The following is a 21,995-nucleotide window of genomic DNA, read 5'->3' as shown; positions in this document are numbered from 1 at the left end:
ATATACTTACATTTGGGTACTCCACAAAGATTTATTAATCGCGGAATTTCCTGTGTTGGTAATAATGATAAAAATCAATTTTTTTCAGTAACCCTCATGATATAAAAACTTTTTTGTCAGTTTTTTGTAATTTTTCTCAAATTTGCATACTTAATAGAGTTTTGTTTTATAAGAATAGAGTTCAGCTACATAATTACGTTTCTATTATATCGCATTGGTGAATCTTTCTGCCTCACCCTGTCTGATTAATTGTACGATATTAGTTACATACCGTAATACTTGGAATTTTTTTTTTAGTTCAATCTTTTTTGTACACTTATTATAATATTGAAAAATGCGTTTTATTTTACTGTTACGTATAGTACTACAGTGTGTAAGAGACAAACATAGGATCGTGCAAAGTCTTCAGGTTTGAGACGAATTCCTGCAAATTATTATATAATACTAATTTATTAGCGAAATGATCTGCCTACAGCAAAACGGGCAGGATTCATTGGTCGTTGTATACCTACGCACATATTTCGCATGTTATGTATATACATATATATTATATAGGCGGGTTTTCTCATCTGAATTGGTGGTGAGGAAATTGTAGCTGCAGACAAACCTGATTTAGAGTTTTACCAAGGACGAGTTGTTCCTGGTTCGAATCTGAAGCAAGGTCACGAATATATATATATATATATACAATATATACAATCGTTAAACACACAATGATAAAAAATTACCAATTATCCTATATACGGCGTGCGGATATAGGTACCTATTCATTTATTTGCGTTTATATTCATAAATGTATACTATTATGTGTAATGATGTAAAATGTATTCATATACGCAATATATACTTGGATATATGTATATTTTATAAAATCTATGATGGATGATCCGAACACTAAAACAATCGCTCACTGTTTTTAATATATTAGATACACAATTTAGTGTAGGCGTAAGTCACGACGATAAATTTTACGATCGCCACGCTACAGCTCCCACATAATAATATTATTTCATCCCTCTACACACATAATACAATAAGAACACGAAAAACATACATGTATACTCATTACCACACCCATTATACCAGCTGTATACAATCTAGCAGATTTTAAAATTATTATTAATAAATCTTAGTGTTTCTTACTCCACAATTAATTTATATCCAACTACGTGTATCGAATTTTGTCGTATTTTTAATATAAGTCCATCGAATCATTACTCGTCAAACTTTTGGGTAGGACTTGAACGCTTGATTCCATAATGAAAATTTTGATAGAGCCGCTCGAAAGGCCATTCCGAATGTTTTTATGTATTATCATACAATGTCAGGTAACGATAATAGGATTCAATATCAGTTATTTATTCCTATCTACAATATTTTTATTTTATTGTATATCTTGTGATAATTTATGATAATTTATGTGTTAGTTTGATACGTTTCGAGGCCGTTCGTTTAACTCGAAAAAAAAAACTTTTTAAAAAACATTACAAATTTAATTAAACTAATCGGTCAAAAACTATAGTAATATATTCACATCGCTATGTTAAATCTCTAAAGAAACTGCAACAAATCTACAAAATTATATCCAGATATTTCATAAATGTATAATGAGATAATATCTGCAGCAATATTACACATTAGGTAGATTACACTCAGGTTATAAACGTTCGCAGTGACACCGAATATTGTGCGTAGGTAATATAACAATGAACGATTATTTTGAACAAGTCTTTCTTCGAGATGAGACGAAATAAAAATCGATAAACGTCGTCAACATTCAACGTGAAAAACTAACACAATAGAATCATACCTTCTACAAACATAGCGCGCAACTTATAATGCGTGTCGTGCATTCCGTTTTCGACAGACCAATTGTCTTCTTTTAGAGGTATACATAACGAATGGACGCAATTTCGCGAGTAACTATAGTGTGTACGCATACAAATTGCCACCGTTGCATATAGGTACTGTACCATAATATAGATGACACAAAATCGCGTGCTGTGGGTGTGGCGTAGTCGTCTTCAGACTTTTCCTCCACTGATAATGTCATGATCGGCAATCGGACATAACACACACGATGCGAGTTTCCCGTATAGTAGTGGTTCTCAAACTGAACTGTACTATCGAATCAGAATTCAATTAAATTCAAACATTATTATTAATTAAATTGATAAATTTATACATCGAATGGTATACAGCTAATGTATTGTTTACAGCAGACCAATATCAAACCATTGATAAATCATTTTTAAGAGATGTAGTTAGAAATAGATATTGCTGATTTTGTTGAGGACCATGGTTCGTATAAATACGTGTTTAAATCTATAAAATGTATCAGTAATGTATATATAGACGACTATGATAAAAACTGTACGAGATAAAATCGGTTTGTAGGTATAATAATACACTCACGACGTCCAACAGGCTTTGCATACGTTATTACTATGTGCGAATATGTTAAATATTTTTGATTTTCTTATACGAAATTTGAACCAATACTTTGAGTGCCTTCAATAATCTTTAAAATAATTAGTGCATATCTTTGAATAAGTGAAATAAAAAAAAAAACTTTATATTTTTTCATTTGAATTATTTATTGTATTATGATTTTAAATTTGTTTTATTGATATTATTGAGCGATCGAAATGGTTCAAAACGATTAATATCTGTAGCAGATAGATGCGGTTCATTTCCAACGTATTGTGTATCGACACGAAGATTTAAACACACAGCTCACGTCTTTTTACTCTTTGGTGTATAATTATTTATGAAAGCGCAGCCACCGATACGAATAAACTATGTACATACAAGCAGGTCAAATACCGAGACGTTCGATATCGTGGTCCAACGATGTCGCGGTATCCTATTTCATCCCTCAATTTAATGCGAATCGCAATATATTTTATAGAATTTTGAAACCATTTTAGCCGTCGGTCAACATCTCATCGTAGCGCGTGCGGCGTCCGATGTTACGTTTAAATTGCGATACACATTAATTCAGTATATAAATCAATTTTCACTTTCCTATCACTACTGCAAGTGTGCATGTATTAGTCATATTATACTCTTATACTATTTATAAAAGCAATTTATTTCGATATCGGAATACATAAATCACTATCTTGGACGGTAATAGGATTGCTGTAGTACATCACGTATATTATATAAATATATTTATTTTGCTTATAAATTATGTATATTATCATAAGTTATAGTAAATCGTGTCAACGCTTAAGTCTTCGGCTATTAAGAATAAAAAAAAAAACCGTTTAAAAAGAAACAAACGCAATTGAATACCTGAAAGTACGGTAACTTATATTATCGATATAATGTCTCTGATATGATTTTGTATGATACCACATATATAGTTAAAATCTTACACTCATTCACACACGCACTCATGGATATATTTTTATCATAATAAACGTGTGATTAATTATATTATATCGTCATATCCGCGTGTGCGGAAATCTTACACGGGCGATTTGTAATAAGGCGTTTAGGTAGAACACGAGTCACCAACGATAAATTCGCCCTCGTTAACAACGGTCAATTTGGTTCGATCTTGCCAAGGTCCTCCGGTGAATGTGCTTGTGTGTGTATGTGTGTGTGTGCGTGTTTGATTGTTACACAAGTTAATAACATATCGATCGGCCATGCGCGTTTTTATGGATCATATTATAAATAAATATGCAAAATAATTAGCATCTAAATATATAGTACATACATATGTTCGTAAAAACTCGCTGGACAACACATTCCACCCAAATGGTTTTGAATGCGAAATAGTCGTACTGTAACTGAATCACAGGCGCGCTTATTCACTGCCACAGTGTCAACTTCTCTGCACGCTCAGCCATATAGCTTGCTTTTGGTCCAATGTCACGACTATAACTGTTATACGTATATCCGATCGTAACGCGCGTGTACTTGCAAACATACCGCAGACTGACAACAAAGTCACCGCCCAAATGTGAAATTAGTTTCTCATCTCGATCGATACCCGAGGCATTAACGTCGTACGAAAATCGGCCTCGTATACTTTATGCAGATAATGCACTACATTTATACACGGTGACCTCGTGGTCGACAGGTTCACTGTACACACAATATGTGCCTCGTGCAGGAGACATTTTTCGCACGTCTGTCATAATTTTTTTTACGTTTGGACTATTTTGAAGTTTCCATAAGCATACAGTTATACATTATGTTGTTATCTGTCTCCAAATGTAGTCGACTTGTTCGCTATATCTTATTTTTTTTCTGCATTTGCATGAGACCTTGTCGGATTTCATTTAAGTCGAGCGCGCGTAGTCATTAACTCTCTGGATGTCCACACCATGTCGAAAGTCGTTTCCTTCACCATTGCGTTTCAAATGGCACATATTTTTGGAATAAAAAAATAATTTGTATTTGATTAATAACAATGATAAATTAATTATTATATATATTATATATAAATTGCTTTTATATACATTTGATTTATCGTGTAGGTTAGGTATATATATACTCGTAAACAACCTAAACTTCCAAGGACAATTTGAACTTCTTGCAATACGCACCCAAAAAATTTTTTCTCAAGGCGATCACTTTTACCCTAAATAATTTTTTTTCTTTTACCAGCCACACTGCATGTACACACCGCCACTGTATGATGTGTATAAATAAACTTTATGTGTCGTAAATAAATTATGAGCAAAAAATATCATTGAATTGCATTGCCTTGCAATGATGTAACTATATACACCACCTTGTAATGCAGAAAACAGACAAAATAATCGTGATCACCTGTTTGCACCCAAATAACAAATGGATGCTATTATTTTCTTGTTACTTTTTTTATTCCATTTATAAATTAGTGTAAAGATCGTGATGATAGTTTGGCCTCCACAGCCGTAAAGCGATTGAACTGATTTCATTCAGAGATGTATTTTGTTTTCTATTATATAAATTTAACTCAGAAGCCTGTATATTTATTTTTGTGGACAAATACTTAAAAATGAAAGAATTATTATAAAACCGAATCGCATATTTCTGTATGCTGAATAAAAAAACAAAAAAGTTCAAAATTAACACACTCGAAACGCGGCGTGTATGGTGAACGGTAAATATTATAATAAACTCACTAGAGTGTAGTGGCACATATAATGGGCGCAGTGAAAATAACAGAACTATTAAACAATTTGATTGCACTTGTACGTATATTATATACATATGTATGTCAATGAGCCGTTGGTACATATTATTCTACACACACACACACCATAGGAGAATTAGCTATTAATTGATAAAATACTTTTCATAATGTTTACGATACTTTCCGAATGTAAAGTTGCGCAATTACATTATTACTTTTAAGACCACGATCGCACATAAACCCAATGATCGAATAAGGCATAAGGTTAAAACGGGCACTTGAACTGGATCTCTCTTGTCATTTGTGCGCATTCTTTTGTTGCAACCGTTATACTATACATTATTCAAGTCAAGCAAACAATGGCCTGTTGATTTGCCGCGCCTTCGCCCTGTATAGTCGAATTTATGAATAGAACGGCCTCGGTCAAGTCTAGAACTAGAGTGTTTACCTTTTACGTACATATTAATAATGATAATTCATTTGTACTTAACGATTATTCACACGCAAATATTTTCGAAAAACCAAAACTAATCCCATCGTTATTGTTTTCTTACAGACAGTCAAATGACCAGGAAAACACCGGCCAATTATTCGGACGGGGTGTACATGATGTCTGGCATGGACAGGCCCAGTCCGAGGATATTGAGCACGTTGTTCATGAATGGAACGGACGGCCAGCCGTCGAGGAGGAACAGAACAGCAATGTTGGCATTTTTCGGTACGAATAGAGAATGTGTATTTAAATCATATTTATAGGACTTATCACAAAACAAATAAAAAGAACATTTATACATTTTACTATAAGAAAAATAATAGATATATTATTAATACATTATAGTAGTTCTATAATGTGAAAAAGAAATAAAGAAATTAAGAATAGCTAATTCGGCCGATAGAATTGTGTAGTGAAATCCCTAAGATATAGCTTGCTAGACTATTTCTGCTTTAGACACTCTAAAGTTCTCTGATTAATATTATTAATATTAGTTCTCAAATGAGCAATACAATGGTGTCTATTACTTAAATATAAAATATAGTAAATTAAATGTATACATTTGATTATTGGACCACATCGTTGAACAATAGTGGTCTGAATGACAGGCGGAAATGACACACACGACGTATTAGATATTGTGTGGATTATAAGTAACTCGCACAAGATGGTAATTTTTCAACTCTTGTTCTATGCGTCAAATTGACCGTTGACGTTGTAAGCGATATCTCCCCCCCCCTCCCCCGTCATCGTACAATAATATATTCGACACACGAGCCGATTTGACTAAAAAACGAAGAAGTGTTAGGCTTGCATAAAGCAACCGTAACAGTAGGTACATATAAATCGAACTAATTTTAAACAGTAAAACAGAAAATGAGCGGTTTTCGTAATACATAAAAATACACCTTAGTGAAAATTCGAAACTAAAATAAAACTAAGATACCGGGTAATATATAAATATATTATACAGGTATATGTAATTGTAATGCATACGTGGTGTTTAATCCGGCACAGGTCAAGTCGTGAGCTCCGAAATCGTAATGGGCAGCGAAAGCGGTTGTCCGATAGAAGTGCATCCAATTGAAATCGAAAAGTGTGACGAGATGTACGATCACGAGTGCGAAGGCGGTAAATCGATACCGTTCCACCGAGCTGGTTACGACCGGAACACTGGTCAAAGTCCAAACGCGCCCAGGCAACAGGTAGGCTACAGCAGTCGGTCGACCCGTCGCGGTGTCGTCGTGGATATTACACACGCACCTCGCGACTTGGTTGACCCGAACCCATTGGTGAAAATCGGAGGAGGAGGGCCTAGCCTCCCTAAAGTCCTACCAACCCCCCTAAAAAATTGTTACAAAAGTATACAAAATTTATTGTTTCAAACTTAAAAAAAAAAAATATCGTAACACCCCTTCCTATTTCTTCCATTGATTTCCGCCTATGAATGTACCTAGTAGTGATGGGAATGAAATCCGGATTCTTCGAAAATCTGCCAAATTCGGATTTTTAAATTTAAAAATCTGAGATTAGGGTTTATTATTGCAAATTTCTGTATTCTAATCATATAACTTTAATTACATCACTTTTCAGTCGTTATTTTAATTCTCGAACAAGATGATTATCTAAATAAGATATCTTAATAATTAGTAAACACTTAAAGTCTTACGTACCATTATTTTTGAAGATACAACTAATAATAACTAAAATTTATTTTATGATATTCGATTTATATTTTAATATTACACAAAAACTTGTATATGAGATTATTAATTAGTTTAAGTCAAAATATCATTTAATTTTGAGGTTGTTTAATTATTTTGTATTTACTATAAATAGTTCTTGAAAAAATTCTAATTCAATGTTTTCCAATCCAAAATCCGGATTTTAGAATCCGAAATCCGGGTTTACAGTAAAATTCGGATTTTCAAACTTCAGCGAATCCGGATTTTTCCCATCACTACCTTGGTATAAGTTTTCGGTTAGAAAACACTGATAGCAAAAAATAATAATAATAATGATAATAAATAAAAAAACCATACGCATATACAGATAAACCGCGTCACCAGTTGGATCGACGGCAGTTTCATTTACAGTACCAGCGAGGCGTGGATAAACGCCATGAGATCGTTTGAAAACGGCACACTGAAGAGCGACGCGACGGGGTTCCCGGTGAAGAACACCATGCGAGTGCCGCTGTTCAACAACCCCATTCCGAACATGCTGCGCACGTTGAGCCCGGAACGGCTTTTCCGTGAGTTATAACGAACGGGTTGTTTTCGCCGAAGACGCGTGTGCGAAGAAGTGCACATCTTTGAAACGCGCCACGCGCGTCGGTCGGTCGATCTGCCTACCGTCGACCTGCACCACTGTTCTCTTCTCGGCCGTACGATATTTACCGTTTTACCGTGTTGCAGTGCTGGGCGATCCCAGGATCAATCAGAATCCAGCCTTGCTGTCGTTCGGCGTGTTGTTCTTCAAATGGCACAACCTGATCGCGAGCCGCGTGCAGAAGGACAACCCGGAATGGTCGGACGAGGAAGTGTTTCAGAAAACGAGACGGCTCGTGATAGCCACTTTGCAGGTAACGCATCATGAGCCGCGTGCACTACGCTAGCATTACGTAGTGGCCGCGACCAACAACGCACGGATATGTATTCTATTCATTCCTTTCGTCCTCCAGAAAATCACAGCCTACGAGTACATACCCGCGTTCCTGGGGAAAAAGCTGCCGCCGTACACGGGCTACAAGGTAGACGTGCACCCCGGCGTCAGCCACGTGTTCCAGTCGTCGGCTTTCCGGTTTGGACACACGCTGATCCCGCCCGGCATATATAGAAGGGACGAGACGTGCGACTTCAAGAAAACCAACGGAGGGAAACCGGCTTGGAGGCTTTGCGCGCATTGGTGGGATTCCAGCGTGAGTGAATATGATATACTTGTACACTTAAAACCATTGGTTATAGAATAATTATATTCTATAATCAATGATAATACGTATCGCTGCCTACGTTTACTAAGCATACGCATTGCGCGTGGTTTGAAGTTCCAAAAAAAAAAAAACGTACGGGGCACTACCCCTTCACCGTTTCGAGCATCGCGTACAGTTAATAATCAGTTGTACAAATAATTAACTGTTGATATTCGATAAAGTTTAATCTATCGTTAACTATCCTTATTCGTAAAATAGTATTTATCGGAACTGTCTGCTACATTCGACCGCGGATGAGATGAAATATCTAATAATTATAAAATAATATTATTATAAGTTATTTTATACATTTATGATAAATTGGTAATGTTTAATGTGGGCGATTGTTTTGACCTAACAATTAAGCGTTCCGGTGAATTTTTAGGAAATATGTTGAAGCAGACGATTTTTAAGCGCTATAATAATTATGAAACAAACTTTCCTCGCCTAACCATTTAAGCCGTTATAAATATACATTTCTCGTGATTCATATTTTATTACACCACGGACCGATGGCGATTGTATACGATTATTTTTAGAGCAAATATTGGATATTAAATCGTAGTAATATCATTGATTAAGTATACTTAATGTGTATTTAATTAATGGTAATAGTTTCATATTTTGTTCGTGGTGAATGTTTAGTATCCTATTGTAAACATTTACGAACAATATAATTTTTTTCCATCCAGTTGTACGTATTTAATATATTATACATAATAAGTAAATACCAATAACTAATAAGAATATAATATAAATCTGATTTTTCTGGTTTATTATAAAATATAGATTCCAAATATTGTATTTTAGATACTGATATATATATATATTTAAAATGTAATAAAATAAGTTGGAGTCGATTGGACATTATTATGAAATACGTTAATGACAATTATTCGTTGAATACAATTATAATTTTTTAATCAAGCTATAAAACATCTATAAAACATAATGTATACATTAACCTACTTCAGTACTGAATTAATTTTGTCATAATGTTTTACATTAAAATATTATATTATAATAAATGTAAATAAATTATTAAAATTAAAATTTATAATTCATTTTTTTGAAGTTATATCAAATTTTAAATACCAATGATCATAAAATATTAATAGTTATCATTGAAAAATAGTTACATGTATATATTTATATAGTATACAGTAATGTTCAACAATAATAACGGCAGTGTACATGTTCGTTTACTTTTGTGCAGAAAGTAATTTTTGACGACAACAGCGTGAAGGAGTTTTTGCTGGGTATGGCCTCGCAGTTGGCCGAACGCGAAGATGCCGTTCTTTGTTCAGACGTCCGTGACAGTCTATTCGGACCCAACGAGTTTTCGCGGAGAGATCTGGGCGCCCTTAACATCATGAGAGGGCGGGACAACGGGCTGGCAGATTACAATACGGTAGTTTCGACGAAAACGCTGTTTGCTCGTGATTAACCTAACCTAACCTAATCGATTATGCATCTTAGATTAGAACGTATTTCAATCTTCCCCGCGTCAAACAGTTTAAAGACATTAACCCTAAACTGTTCGAGAAGAACGCGGATTTGCTGAACAGTTTAGAAGAAGCGTACGGCTCCATTGATAACATCGATCTGTACATCGGTGGCATGTTGGAGTCGAAAGACGGACCCGGGGAATTATTTTCTGCCATCATTATGGATCAGTTCATTCGGATCAGAGAGGCCGATAGATTCTGGTTTGAAAATGATAAAAAACGAGTGAGTGTACATAGTACATAATCGTGCCCGGCGCTAACGATATGTAGAAACGTTTAACAAACTTAATTATTATTACTGTCATTATTATTATTTTTATTATGTATTCGATATGTTCACGAACGAAGACCTCAAATGGATCAAACGCGTCACTCTGTGGGATGTAATCGTGAACTGTACCAACGTGAGAGCGGATAGGATACAACGAAACGTTTTCTTCTTCAATGAAACAGATCCTTGCCCTCAGCCACATCAAATAAAACCAGACATGTTAGAACCCTGTTCGTACCTGAAAGGATTCGATTATTTTGAGGTAACCTATATCGTGTTATTGAACATATAAATTTAAAACGTACCGTGCTTATTGTGTACTACGCCCACTTTTTATTAATTATCAATTTATTATCGATCGATCGATTCGATCCCATGCATACATGAATACTCTTAAATCAAATTAACCCATATAAAAAGTATAATGTTCTACTATATAAAATGTAAAACTTATATAGATGTGAACTCAAATAAATGTGCATATAAATATAAATACATATTAAATTTGATTACGAAACTATAATCTCGATACGATTTATGTTTGTATGTCTACATGTATTTAGTAACATTATTTTTAATTTATATAAATCAATAGATAATATATCCAATATATATATATATATATATATATGTGTGTGTGTGTGTGTGTGTGTGTGTGTATGTGTGTATATTTAAATATTAGTTTACATGATTATGATAATTAATGGATTAACGAATTTTAAACGAAATATTCTTTTCTTTTATAGCCTAGACCAAAACTTTATTGCAAACATTATAGAGATTGTGATATCTTATTAATTTAATAAATTATTAATAATTGCAGGGGAACGAACTAGTGTACATTTATGTGTGTATATTTTTGGGAGTAGTTCCGCTTATCTGTGCTGGAGCCGGTTATGGTGTTGTTAAACTGCAGAACAAGCGCAAGAGACATTTAAGGATGAAACAAGAAGAATTAAAATCGGGAAACAAATCGAATGGTATAATGGTAGAGAAGATGTCCGTGAGAGAATGGTTGCACGCGAACCACAGACGTTTGGTTAAGGTGAGATTCGGCCCTCAAGCAGAAATGCACACGGTGGACCGGAAAGGCGAAAAACTAAGATCAGTAAATTTCGCCAATTGCGACACGATAACCGTCGAGGAGTCACAGGTATAATATATTGAACTAATAAATAAATCGAATATTCCCTCATTTGTTAATCGAATGGTGCTGACAATTTAACTTTTGTTATTTGAGCAGTATTAACGTAAGCTTTAATTACTGTTTGTAATTATCTAATTCGTTCGTCGTATAACGTCTTTTGTTATTTTATAAAATCACAGTTAAAACAAAGACCGAGTACAACCAGTTCAGTTAAGGCGTATTCTTTTTTTTGTTTATTTCCCTATATTTTTCCGTACGGTGATTTCAGAAGAGTTCTCGAAATTCGAAACCTCGAAGTATTTGAAAAAATGTTTATTACACTCGTGTAGTTATGTTTAAAGCGTTGTTCGGCTCACGAATATTAAGCCTGAATTATATTAACGTACTCATATATTATATTGTATACAGGTAGACGGCAGTAAAAAGAAACGTCCATTGGTTTTGATCAGAGTTCCGAAGGACCACGACCTGGTACTCGAATTCGACTCGGTTAGCGAAAGACGTAAATTCATCAACAAAATGGAAGCATTCTTAAACTTGCACAAGAAACATTTGGTTACGTTGCAAGCGCCCAGGGACTTCCTGTTGGCTCAGGCCGAGACACGGGAGAGAAGACAGAAAAGATTGGAACATTTCTTCAGAGAGGCATACGCGCTCACGTTTGGACTACGTCCTGGTGAACGGAGGAGAGGCGACGAAGACGGAGAGGTAAACGATGGTTCGTTATAAGAACAGATAACGGTTATAATAACCGTCTGACGAGAATGTACTCGGCTACGGCTAAAATACGTGGGGAGCGTTAACACGTCACAACGATAACATTGGTGTTAATACGCATGTTTTTGTGTGTGTATATAGGTGGTGATGAGGACATCTCTGTCGAAAGCCGAATTCGCCTCCGCGCTGGGCATGAAACCCGATGCGGTGTTCGTCCGGATGATGTTCAACATCGTGGACAAGGACAGCGATGGCAGGATATCGTTCCAGGTTCGCGCATTTTTTAACATAAAATATAAATTTCTTAATATGTTGTATCAATACTAATGTGTTCAATCACGTTAAAAAGTGACGGGAATACCGCCCATATGAAACAATATCGTTTTACCATCTAAATACTACGATATCGGTAATAGAGCTGGGATTTCGATGCATTTAGTATTTTTTTCAAAGCTTGCTGTACGATGCTCGTACGGTCATAAATTCGTTTCATGTACTTTTAAAAGAATATAAGAAATTTAATTTTGCATTTTATGATAATTTTCAATTTAATTTCTTCATTTTTTAGAGTATTTATGTATTTTTAAGAGCATTAAAATCCTAGCTCTAGTTAATGTTCCATACAAAATTGCAAATTTATTTAATTTCATTTTTATATCAAAGAAAATATTTTTGTAGAATTATTCACAATTTTCTAGTAAATATTAAAAATTTTATTTGTAAAATAAATTTGGTCATCAACATAGCCGGTATTATAAATTCGTGTTCCTTTGAACAATTTAATTTGAAAATATTTGATATTAAATATGAAATATTTTAAAAATAAAAGCTAAAATTCACATTTAGCGACTCACGTGAATATCTCGTGATCATTAAAATATAAGTAATACCGACCAAATGTAAACGTTTAATAATTATTTGTATACATTTTTTGAAAAAAATTAGGAATTCCTGGATACTGTTGTATTGTTCTCTCGTGGCAAAACAGAAGACAAACTACGAATTATTTTCGATATGTGTGACAACGATCGTAATGGAGTCATTGATAAAGGAGAGTTTTCCGAAATGCTAAGATCTCTAGTCGAAATTGCTCGTACCACAAGTTTGTCTGATGCTCACGTCACTGAATTAATCGACGGAATGTTCCAAGTACTAATATACTAATTCTAATAATAATTTCTTCACAAATTAGTAATAATAAATTTTACTTAATCGTCGTATAGAACGTTGGATTGTCAAATAAAGACTTCATGACGTATGCAGATTTTAAACTGATGATGAAAGAGTACAAAGGTGACTTTGTCGCCATTGGTCTGGACTGTAAGGGTGCGAAACAAAATTTCTTAGATACGTCAACAAACGTAGCGAGGTAAGTAATATCTGCTTAAAGTCAAGCAAACATTTAAGACCAGTATTGTAAATAATTCATAATTTATACTTGTTATATTTAAATTGATTTACACTATAGAATGACTAGTTTTCATGTCGATCAGTCGCTCCACGACGATAAGGGCAAAATCAAAAGTCGTATAGATTGTATAGTCACTTACTTGGAGGAAAACAGACAAAATATTTTTTATCTGTTCGTGTTCTACGTCATAACCATTGCACTGTTTGTCAATCAATTTATATGTAAGGGTTCCGTTTATTTATTTATTTTTTATTTCAACTTGATTTTTCACACCGATTTCAATGTGGTCCTGTTTATAAACGTTAACTTGTAGATTATTCGTTTTTGACCGAGCACACCGATTTGCGGCACATAATGGGAGTAGGCATAGCGATAACTCGAGGATCTGCCGCCTCTCTGTCGTTTGGATATTGTCTGCTGTTACTCACCATGTCAAGAAATTTGCTAACGAAACTAAAAGATTTTTCAATACAGCAATATATACCGTTGGATTCTCACATACCATTCCACAAAGTTATCGCTTGCACGGCGTTCTTCTTTTCCATCATACACACCGTTGGTCACATAATCAATTTCTACCACGTGTCCACTCAACCGTTGGAAAACCTGCATTGTCTAACATCCGAAATACACTTCCCATCAGACTACAAGCCGGGCATATCGTTTTGGCTTTTTAAGACTATCACAGGTACGTGCCTGATATGATTCCCAATCGTGATCAATAACCGATCAATCTTATCGAATATTTCCTATGAACTTCTCTAGTGTAAAACAAACGCTAAATATTCTACATGTACTACTCCATTAAAAACTTGATTATTCCAATTTAGGTATTACTGGCGTGTTACTGTTCGTGATCATGATCATCATATTTACATTCGCACATCCAATCATACGGAAAAAGGCCTACACATACTTCTGGTCCACTCACTGTTTGTATGTAGCGATGTACGTGTTGATGTTATTACACGGGCTAGCAAGAATAACCGGACCACCAAAATTCTGGAAATACTTCATAGGCCCAGGAATCATATTCATTTTGGATAAGGTGGTAAGTTTGAGGACTAAATATATGGCCTTGGACATACTTGAAACCGAACTGCTACCGTCCGACGTGCTCAAAGTGAAATTCTACCGTCCGCCAAACTTCAAATACCTTTCTGGGCAGTGGGTTCGTTTGAACTGTACTGCTCTTAAGTCTACGGAATACCATTCATTCACGCTGACCTCGGCACCGCACGAGAATTTCTTGTCTTGCCACATCAAAGCGCAAGGACAGTGGACATGGAAATTGAGAAATTTCTTCGATCCTAGCAACATCAATCCGGAATTCCATCAACCAAAGGTATGGCGCATAGTAACGGTTTGACACCCGCACCACCGGGATAGCTTAGCGCACTAGGAATAATAACGGTTGTGTTTTTAGATACGTCTCGAAGGACCGTTCGGGGGTGGGAATCAAGACTGGTACAAGTTCGAAGTGGCAGTCATGGTTGGAGGGGGTATAGGAGTTACTCCTTATGCTTCCATTCTGAACGATTTGGTGTTCGGAACGTCGACAAACCGTTATTCCGGCGTATCTTGTAAAAAAGTAAGTACGCAGCATGTTTTAATTACTGTTCCTTAAAACCTGTTGTTTATTTAAGATCAAAGGTTATAACTTTGTGCCGTATTTTTTGTTATATTAATCAGGTGTACTTTATGTGGATATGCCCGTCGCACAAACATTTCGAATGGTTCATTGACGTCCTACGAGATGTTGAGAGAAAAGACGTGACTAATGTTTTAGAAATACATATATTCATCACTCAATTCTTCCACAAGTTCGACTTGCGGACTACCATGTTGGTACGTATAATACATAACAGAGTCCGTAAATAACTGTTAAGTGCGATGTCTAAAATGTATGCGGTTATCGCGTTTTGTTTGTATATAGTACATTTGTGAAAATCATTTCCAACGACTGAGCAAAATGAGCATGTTTACCGGACTGAAAGCGGTGAACCATTTCGGTAGACCGGATATGTCGTCGTTTTTAAAATTCGTTCAGAAAAAACATAGCTACGTAAGTTCACCACAGTTCATTAATACGCGGTCTCAGTTGTGATCATTGCACAGTAACTTTTAATTCGCTCTTTACAGGTCAGCAAGATAGGAGTGTTCAGCTGCGGACCGAGGCCGCTGACGAAGAGCGTGATGACAGCATGCGAAGAAGTTAACAAAGGCAGAAAGTTGCCGTACTTCATTCATCACTTTGAGAATTTTGGATAAACAGTAATTGACTGTTTGATTCGTTCATTGTGATCTTTGGCCATTACATTTTACATTTAGGTACCTTATTTCCTAATTATTAAAACAATCAATTTATGTACAATACTCTTATTATTATTATTCTATTGTAGATTATATTTATTTATTAAATGTCTTCCGCAATATGTATAGAATTTTGTAAAATACAAACATCCTTTCGGTCGTTAATCTTTTGTGTTATTTTTCTTAACGTAAATTATGAACCATGACTCTTTAAAATCTCATTCTTCTTGATTAAAAGTTCTAGTAATGTTATCATAATTATTATGGATTAACACTTCCTTATCTTTACTCCGACATACGTACTATTATTTATCTATGAATCGAAATATTAGCTGCATGTCCCCATCTCCCTCCCCCCCCCTCGGACTTTCGAGTTCAAATTTTTACAGTCTTTGGTGCTTCATTTGTGCTTGTTGTGCTTTTATTCCCGTTGTTTGTGCTTAATCCATTTCCGAGATGTTAAACATTGAAGGAGGGAGGGGCCTAAGGACTTAGCCTCCCCACCAACCAATTTTTTATTTCTTATTGATCTGTTCGTTTATTCCACGTTTGTGCAGATTTGTGATCAAACTTCAGCAGAAAATTCTGATTTACTTGGGATTTTTTTTATAATGACCACTTTATTTTTTTTTTTTTAATTAATTTGCGTACAAAAATTTAAATATTTGACATTTTTACGTTTATTTTAAAACAATAAAAGCTCTTCTCTCCAAAACCCCGAAGCGATATAATCATTATTGATGCATTTTCATTTTGAAAAAAACTTCTATAATAATGTATCCAGTGCCGCAGAAAAGAAAGAAAAAATTATGTGGCCGGAGACTTTGAATTGTTCATTTATTTACAAAATATTTTTATGATTGAAGTTTAAATGTACTACACCATTACAGTGTGGCATGCAAATGAATTATGTGAGCTGTATGTAAACTACGGTGAAATTAACCTTTTTCTAAAAGTCGATATGTAAACTGCAGCAAAAAAAAAAAATTAAGATTTTACAATCTTCGACATAACTGATAACGTACATAACTGATAACATAACGTACCTAATTCATACATATATACCTAACTATATATACCTATGTATGTGTATCGTTTAATTAAGAGGACGTCACATCTGCATGTGTTGTCTCCGTCTGACATACGTACAACATAGCAAATTCGCGATCAGTGATTCAAATGTAGTGAAGTTAGCTTTAATATTAAAGTAAACTGACCTATAATCAACCTTTAAGGGAACAACATTATATGTGTTTTGTTGGTCGGTTTTTTCGGATATTTTAATTTTTTAGCGAGTTATGATGTTTTCTTAAATGTTATATTTTACATACTCATAACACGCTTAAAAATTAAAATATCGGAAAAAACCGACCAACAAAACACAGATAATGTTGTTTCCTTAAAGTTTGATTATAGGTAAGTTTAATCTAATATTAAAGTTTACTTCACTACATTTGAATCACTGAACGAAAATTTGCTATGTTGTACGTATGTCAGACGGAGACAACACATATGGGTGTGACGTCCTATTAAGGTATCTTAAAATAATTTTAATAATAATAATATTTTTCAATTTTAAAAATTGGTCTTTATTTATTTTTATACCTAATACTTTAAGTCTCTCTAAACTAATAGCTGTCATAATACATATTATTCCTAATTAAACGATAAAGGTGTATATAGGTTATCGTAATGGTATGTATATATAGTATATATAAAGGTATATATAATAAATTGCTGCAGTTTGTATAATGTATCTTATCGGTTTTGTCACAGATTGTATAACCTTAATTTTTCTTTTGCCGCAGCTTACATATCGACTTTTAAAAAAATGTTAATTTTTCCGCAGTTTACCATGTTCCATTTATATTGAATATACTAATAGTTCACATGGAACTTTAGTTTTGGAATTTATCGGCACGGACTTAGGTCGTTGGTCGTCGTACAATTCCCAGTTTCCACCATTTCTTCTGCAATAGGCACGGTAATGTCCTATATCGTTTATTTGACCGTTTACCCCATGCGCGTGAGAACATATTCCTCTAAGATGGTACTGGACATTATTCACATTTACAATTCGAGGCACATTTTCTAAATTTATCAAAACTTGTTGGGCCACTTCGGAATCGAAATTTTGGTCGGTTGGATTCTCTAAAATTACATTTAATAATATTTTTATAAATAACTATATGATATGAAAATGTTTGGGTAACAGTAAAATACCTTCCCAATTGAGTAATTCAATAAATAAATGTATTGCAGAAACTCTTGGTTCAACTGTTCTAATTCCATTGCAATTCACTCCTTTTCGATCTCGATTTTGACATTTGGAAGTTTCAACTATTAATCTAGCTTTAATGTCTTCTTCCAACAAATTTAAATTCCCATTCATTACAAGTATTGTAATGTACGATGAAAACAAAAGATTATTTTTCGTACACGTGGGAATTGTGCATTTGATATTATCCGTTATTGTCGGTAATTGAATTAACAATTCTTTAATAATATTTCCCACCGTTGTTTCGCATGAAGCCAATTTCGTACCATAATCTAAATACTCTATATTTGGTTGTAAATATTTCATCTGTTAACAAAAATATAAGTTTATTTAGTTGATGTGTATCATAGATTATCTTATCATAATATACAACATATAATATCATAGAATCTACTGTGATTTTCTAAGTCACAATAGAATTGATAAAATTGAGAAAATATTATATCAAAAATTATAAATTGTTTGATATCACAATGCCACACAGAATAAAACCAAAATTCTCATACATCATTCTCTAATTATAGTAATCAATTGAATCATTGTATAATACTCGTCTCGAAAACATTTTAAAAAAGTTTTAAGTTAAATTTTTTGCAAAAATTAACAAAAATTTGTATAAATTATTTTTTGGAAAATGTAACAACAATCGCATTATCAATAGTTCGGATCGGATTCTCCTTTTATAAAGTAGGTACTTAATTTAAAATTTGTACCATTGTATCATGTTATTCCCATTCCTAAGCCCAAATCTTATCCTTCAACATTTAGACCCATTGCCTTATTCTCTCCCCAATGCAAAATAGTCAAATACATCATTAAATTACGCCTTGATCGGTTTTTAGAAAAGAATAATCTCATCCCTAACAATTTATTTGGATTCCGACGTGGCATTGGTACAATGGAATGTCTATTATCGCTTGTGGGCCCAATTTACGATACTTTCTGCAATAAAAAATGTTTGTGTGCCGCTTTTGTAGACATCAAAGGGGCGTTTGATTCCTCCACATCCCCACTCTAATCTCTCAACTCGTTTCACTTCACATTCCTCATTCGGTTTGTAACTTTATTTCTTCGTTGTTTTCTCATCGTTTTCTTGAATTCTCCTCCCCATCGGGAATCATCTTACGAAGTTCAACGTTTAGGAGCTTACTTCAAGGGAGTTGTCTAAGTCCTCTTCTTTTCAATGTTTAAATGTCCCCCATATATTTGTCTCTAGCTTCACCTGATTTCAAAGTTCTTTTGTTTGCTGATGACATAGTTATTTTCTCTTCAGACAAATATCTAGATAGATCCGTCTATATTTTAAATAGCGCTTTAAAATTTCTCTCTTCTCAACTTTCCTCTTCATTCTTCACAATAGCTCCTCAGAAAAGCAACATTATGATATTTACCAGTAAACGAATTTCTATTCATCCACATTTAGTTCTAGATAATAATATCATTCAATCATCTTCTTCTGTCAACTACTTAGATTTAAAGCTCAATTCCAAACTTAGATGGATTCCTCATTTTCAATATCTTAAAGGCATTCTATTTCGCTGGTCCAACTTTCTTCGGGCTACAGTGGGATCTAGTTGGGACTCACATCCTTCATGTCTTTTAAACATTTTTAATGCTGTTATCAGAGCTAAATCAGACCACGGTTCTTTTCTTTTTGCTTCGGCCTCCCTTTCACACAGGAAAAAAATTAACTCCATTCTTTCTGCTTGTCTTCGCACCATTATCGGCGCCCTTCATTCCTCTCCTCTTGCTTGCCTAGAGGTAGAATGTGTCTATCCTCCGGTTTAATTGAGGAGCCGCCGACTAGCTGGTAAATTTTTACTTAAATGTCTATCTTCATCCAAAATTTCTATTTTTCAATTGTTTGCTTCCATCAAATCTTCGTGGACCTATGTGTCTATATATATCTCGCTTCTGTCGCCTATTCATTCCATAGTTTTTCTTCTATCATCTACAGTTCTAGCTTGCGGTAACAATTTTATGACACCCTTTATTCTGCAGTTTTATTTATACCTGATATCATTGTCACTCCTAATTTTTTTGGTTATTCATCTAGCGAATTATCGCGTCTCCCTCACACCTTAGTTGAATTTATGCTTTCCAACTTTCCTAACTCCTTATTAATTTTCACTGATGGTTCCGTATCTACTAGTTCTGCTGGTTTTTCCTTTTATATCCCCACACTCAACATTTCCTTTTCCAGTAAGATTAACTCTCTTCCTTCTTCCTTCACCACTGAATGTTATGCTATTATTAATGCTTTAGAATTTATTTTCAGCTTTGAGTTTAATAATTTTTTGATTATATCTGATTCGCAATCTTGCTTACTTGCTATCGCCTCTGAATCGTTTAATTCTTCCTTATCCCTACTTATTTTTATCATTAAATCCCTGGTTTATCATCTCAGCCTTGTGAATAAAATTGTCAATTTTTTCTGGATTCCTAGCCATGTAGGCATCGATGGCAATGAACGTAGAGATCATCTTGCTTTCTCAATAAAATACACCAATCATATTTCCTCCTGTAAAATACAAGCTTCCGATTTCCTCCCTATCCACCGCCAAATCCTTCGAAAAGCTTGGCAAACAAAATTTTTCTTTCTTTCACCTAACTATGGCGCTTGACATAGACAGATTGTTCTAAACATCCCTCACCATCCATGGTTCAACGACCTGGGGTTATCTAGAAAATTGATCGTCGCTTTCACTCGCCTTCGAATAGGACACAGTCTTCTTCCCCACCATACCTTTAAGCTTTCTTTAAACTCTTCTCCTCTTTGTATGCGACATCACGTTGACACCGTCTGCGACTTTAACCATATCATCTTTCGATGTCCATCCTTCCTTCCCAACCGACTTCTCCTTTTCTCATTCCTATCTTCTTTTGGTTATATCACTCCCGACACCAACCTTCTACTTAACTCTCGTTTCATACCTGTTATCCACTCCATCATTAATATCATTTATTCCGCTGGCTTCTTAATTTAATTAAATTGTTCTACATATATTTTATTGGTATGATTGTTAATTTTTTTATTATTCACTAATTAATTCCATTGTTATTTTCGTTATGTAATCGCTTTGCTGTAATGTGCGAACAAAGGCAAATGAAAAAAAAAAAAAAAACGTAATATTAAGATATAAATTACACAGAACTTTAGATTTGTGATGAGATCCATTTAAACATTCAAAATAAATGTGCTGTTTAATTAAAAATAGACAGCCCATAAATTTAATTAGCAACTCTTCATGCTCAAGCGAAAATCTGTACTTAGATTTTTCTCCTGTCACGCAACACATTTAAATATTATTGGTTCATATTTTAAAAATTCAATAAATAAGTATCTAAACATTCATACTTATTTTAATAATTACCTTCATATTTCACCGACTTTGTCACAACATAGCCAAAATCTAATTCTGATAAACGTGTAGTGTAGTGTAGTAAATAAATTTAAATCATTATTTTCTCCTTGAAGAAATATTATTCACTATATATGAATTGTCTAGAATATGTTCCAGACTGTTGAAATATCTAGTATCTTCTATTTTAATAAAAATAATAATTTAAAAAACGACACCAAAGATAATTAAAAAAAAAAAAACTATAAAAAATTATTTAATCAAATAACTAAGAGTTTCATTAAATTTGTATGTATGTCATATTGGTACAAATAATAATAAAGTGGAATAACCCATTCATATTAAGTTATCTTCACTTATATAGTTATGTATATTATATATATT

General features: G+C 34.0%; 1 protein-coding gene across 1 annotated transcript in view; it reads left to right on the top strand.

Moving 5' to 3' along the window:
- The window catches only part of LOC112682584 (dual oxidase), a 52,933-nt gene extending 36,894 nt beyond the window's left edge, over window positions 1-16,039 (top strand). Inside the window, exons 3-22 of the mRNA XM_025553217.1 lie at window positions 5,697-5,858; window positions 6,651-6,838; window positions 7,686-7,887; window positions 8,051-8,217; window positions 8,317-8,553; window positions 9,821-10,015; window positions 10,084-10,331; window positions 10,441-10,645; window positions 11,207-11,536; window positions 11,939-12,238; window positions 12,389-12,517; window positions 13,193-13,396; window positions 13,471-13,616; window positions 13,716-13,879; window positions 13,972-14,346; window positions 14,489-15,003; window positions 15,085-15,249; window positions 15,351-15,506; window positions 15,595-15,723; window positions 15,801-16,039. Coding sequence (XP_025409002.1) covers window positions 5,697-5,858; window positions 6,651-6,838; window positions 7,686-7,887; window positions 8,051-8,217; window positions 8,317-8,553; window positions 9,821-10,015; window positions 10,084-10,331; window positions 10,441-10,645; window positions 11,207-11,536; window positions 11,939-12,238; window positions 12,389-12,517; window positions 13,193-13,396; window positions 13,471-13,616; window positions 13,716-13,879; window positions 13,972-14,346; window positions 14,489-15,003; window positions 15,085-15,249; window positions 15,351-15,506; window positions 15,595-15,723; window positions 15,801-15,929 — 4,346 coding nt within the window. The 3' untranslated portion in view covers window positions 15,930-16,039. The remainder of the gene's footprint in view (window positions 1-5,696; window positions 5,859-6,650; window positions 6,839-7,685; window positions 7,888-8,050; window positions 8,218-8,316; window positions 8,554-9,820; window positions 10,016-10,083; window positions 10,332-10,440; window positions 10,646-11,206; window positions 11,537-11,938; window positions 12,239-12,388; window positions 12,518-13,192; window positions 13,397-13,470; window positions 13,617-13,715; window positions 13,880-13,971; window positions 14,347-14,488; window positions 15,004-15,084; window positions 15,250-15,350; window positions 15,507-15,594; window positions 15,724-15,800) is intronic.
- The last annotated feature ends 5,956 nt before the right edge of the window (window positions 16,040-21,995 follow it).

This window comes from Sipha flava, unplaced genomic scaffold (assembly GCF_003268045.1).
Source record: "Sipha flava isolate LNK unplaced genomic scaffold, YSA_version1 207_pilon_pilon, whole genome shotgun sequence".
Lineage (NCBI taxonomy): Eukaryota > Metazoa > Arthropoda > Insecta > Hemiptera > Aphididae > Sipha > Sipha flava.
This window is presented reverse-complemented; position numbering and strand designations above follow the sequence as displayed.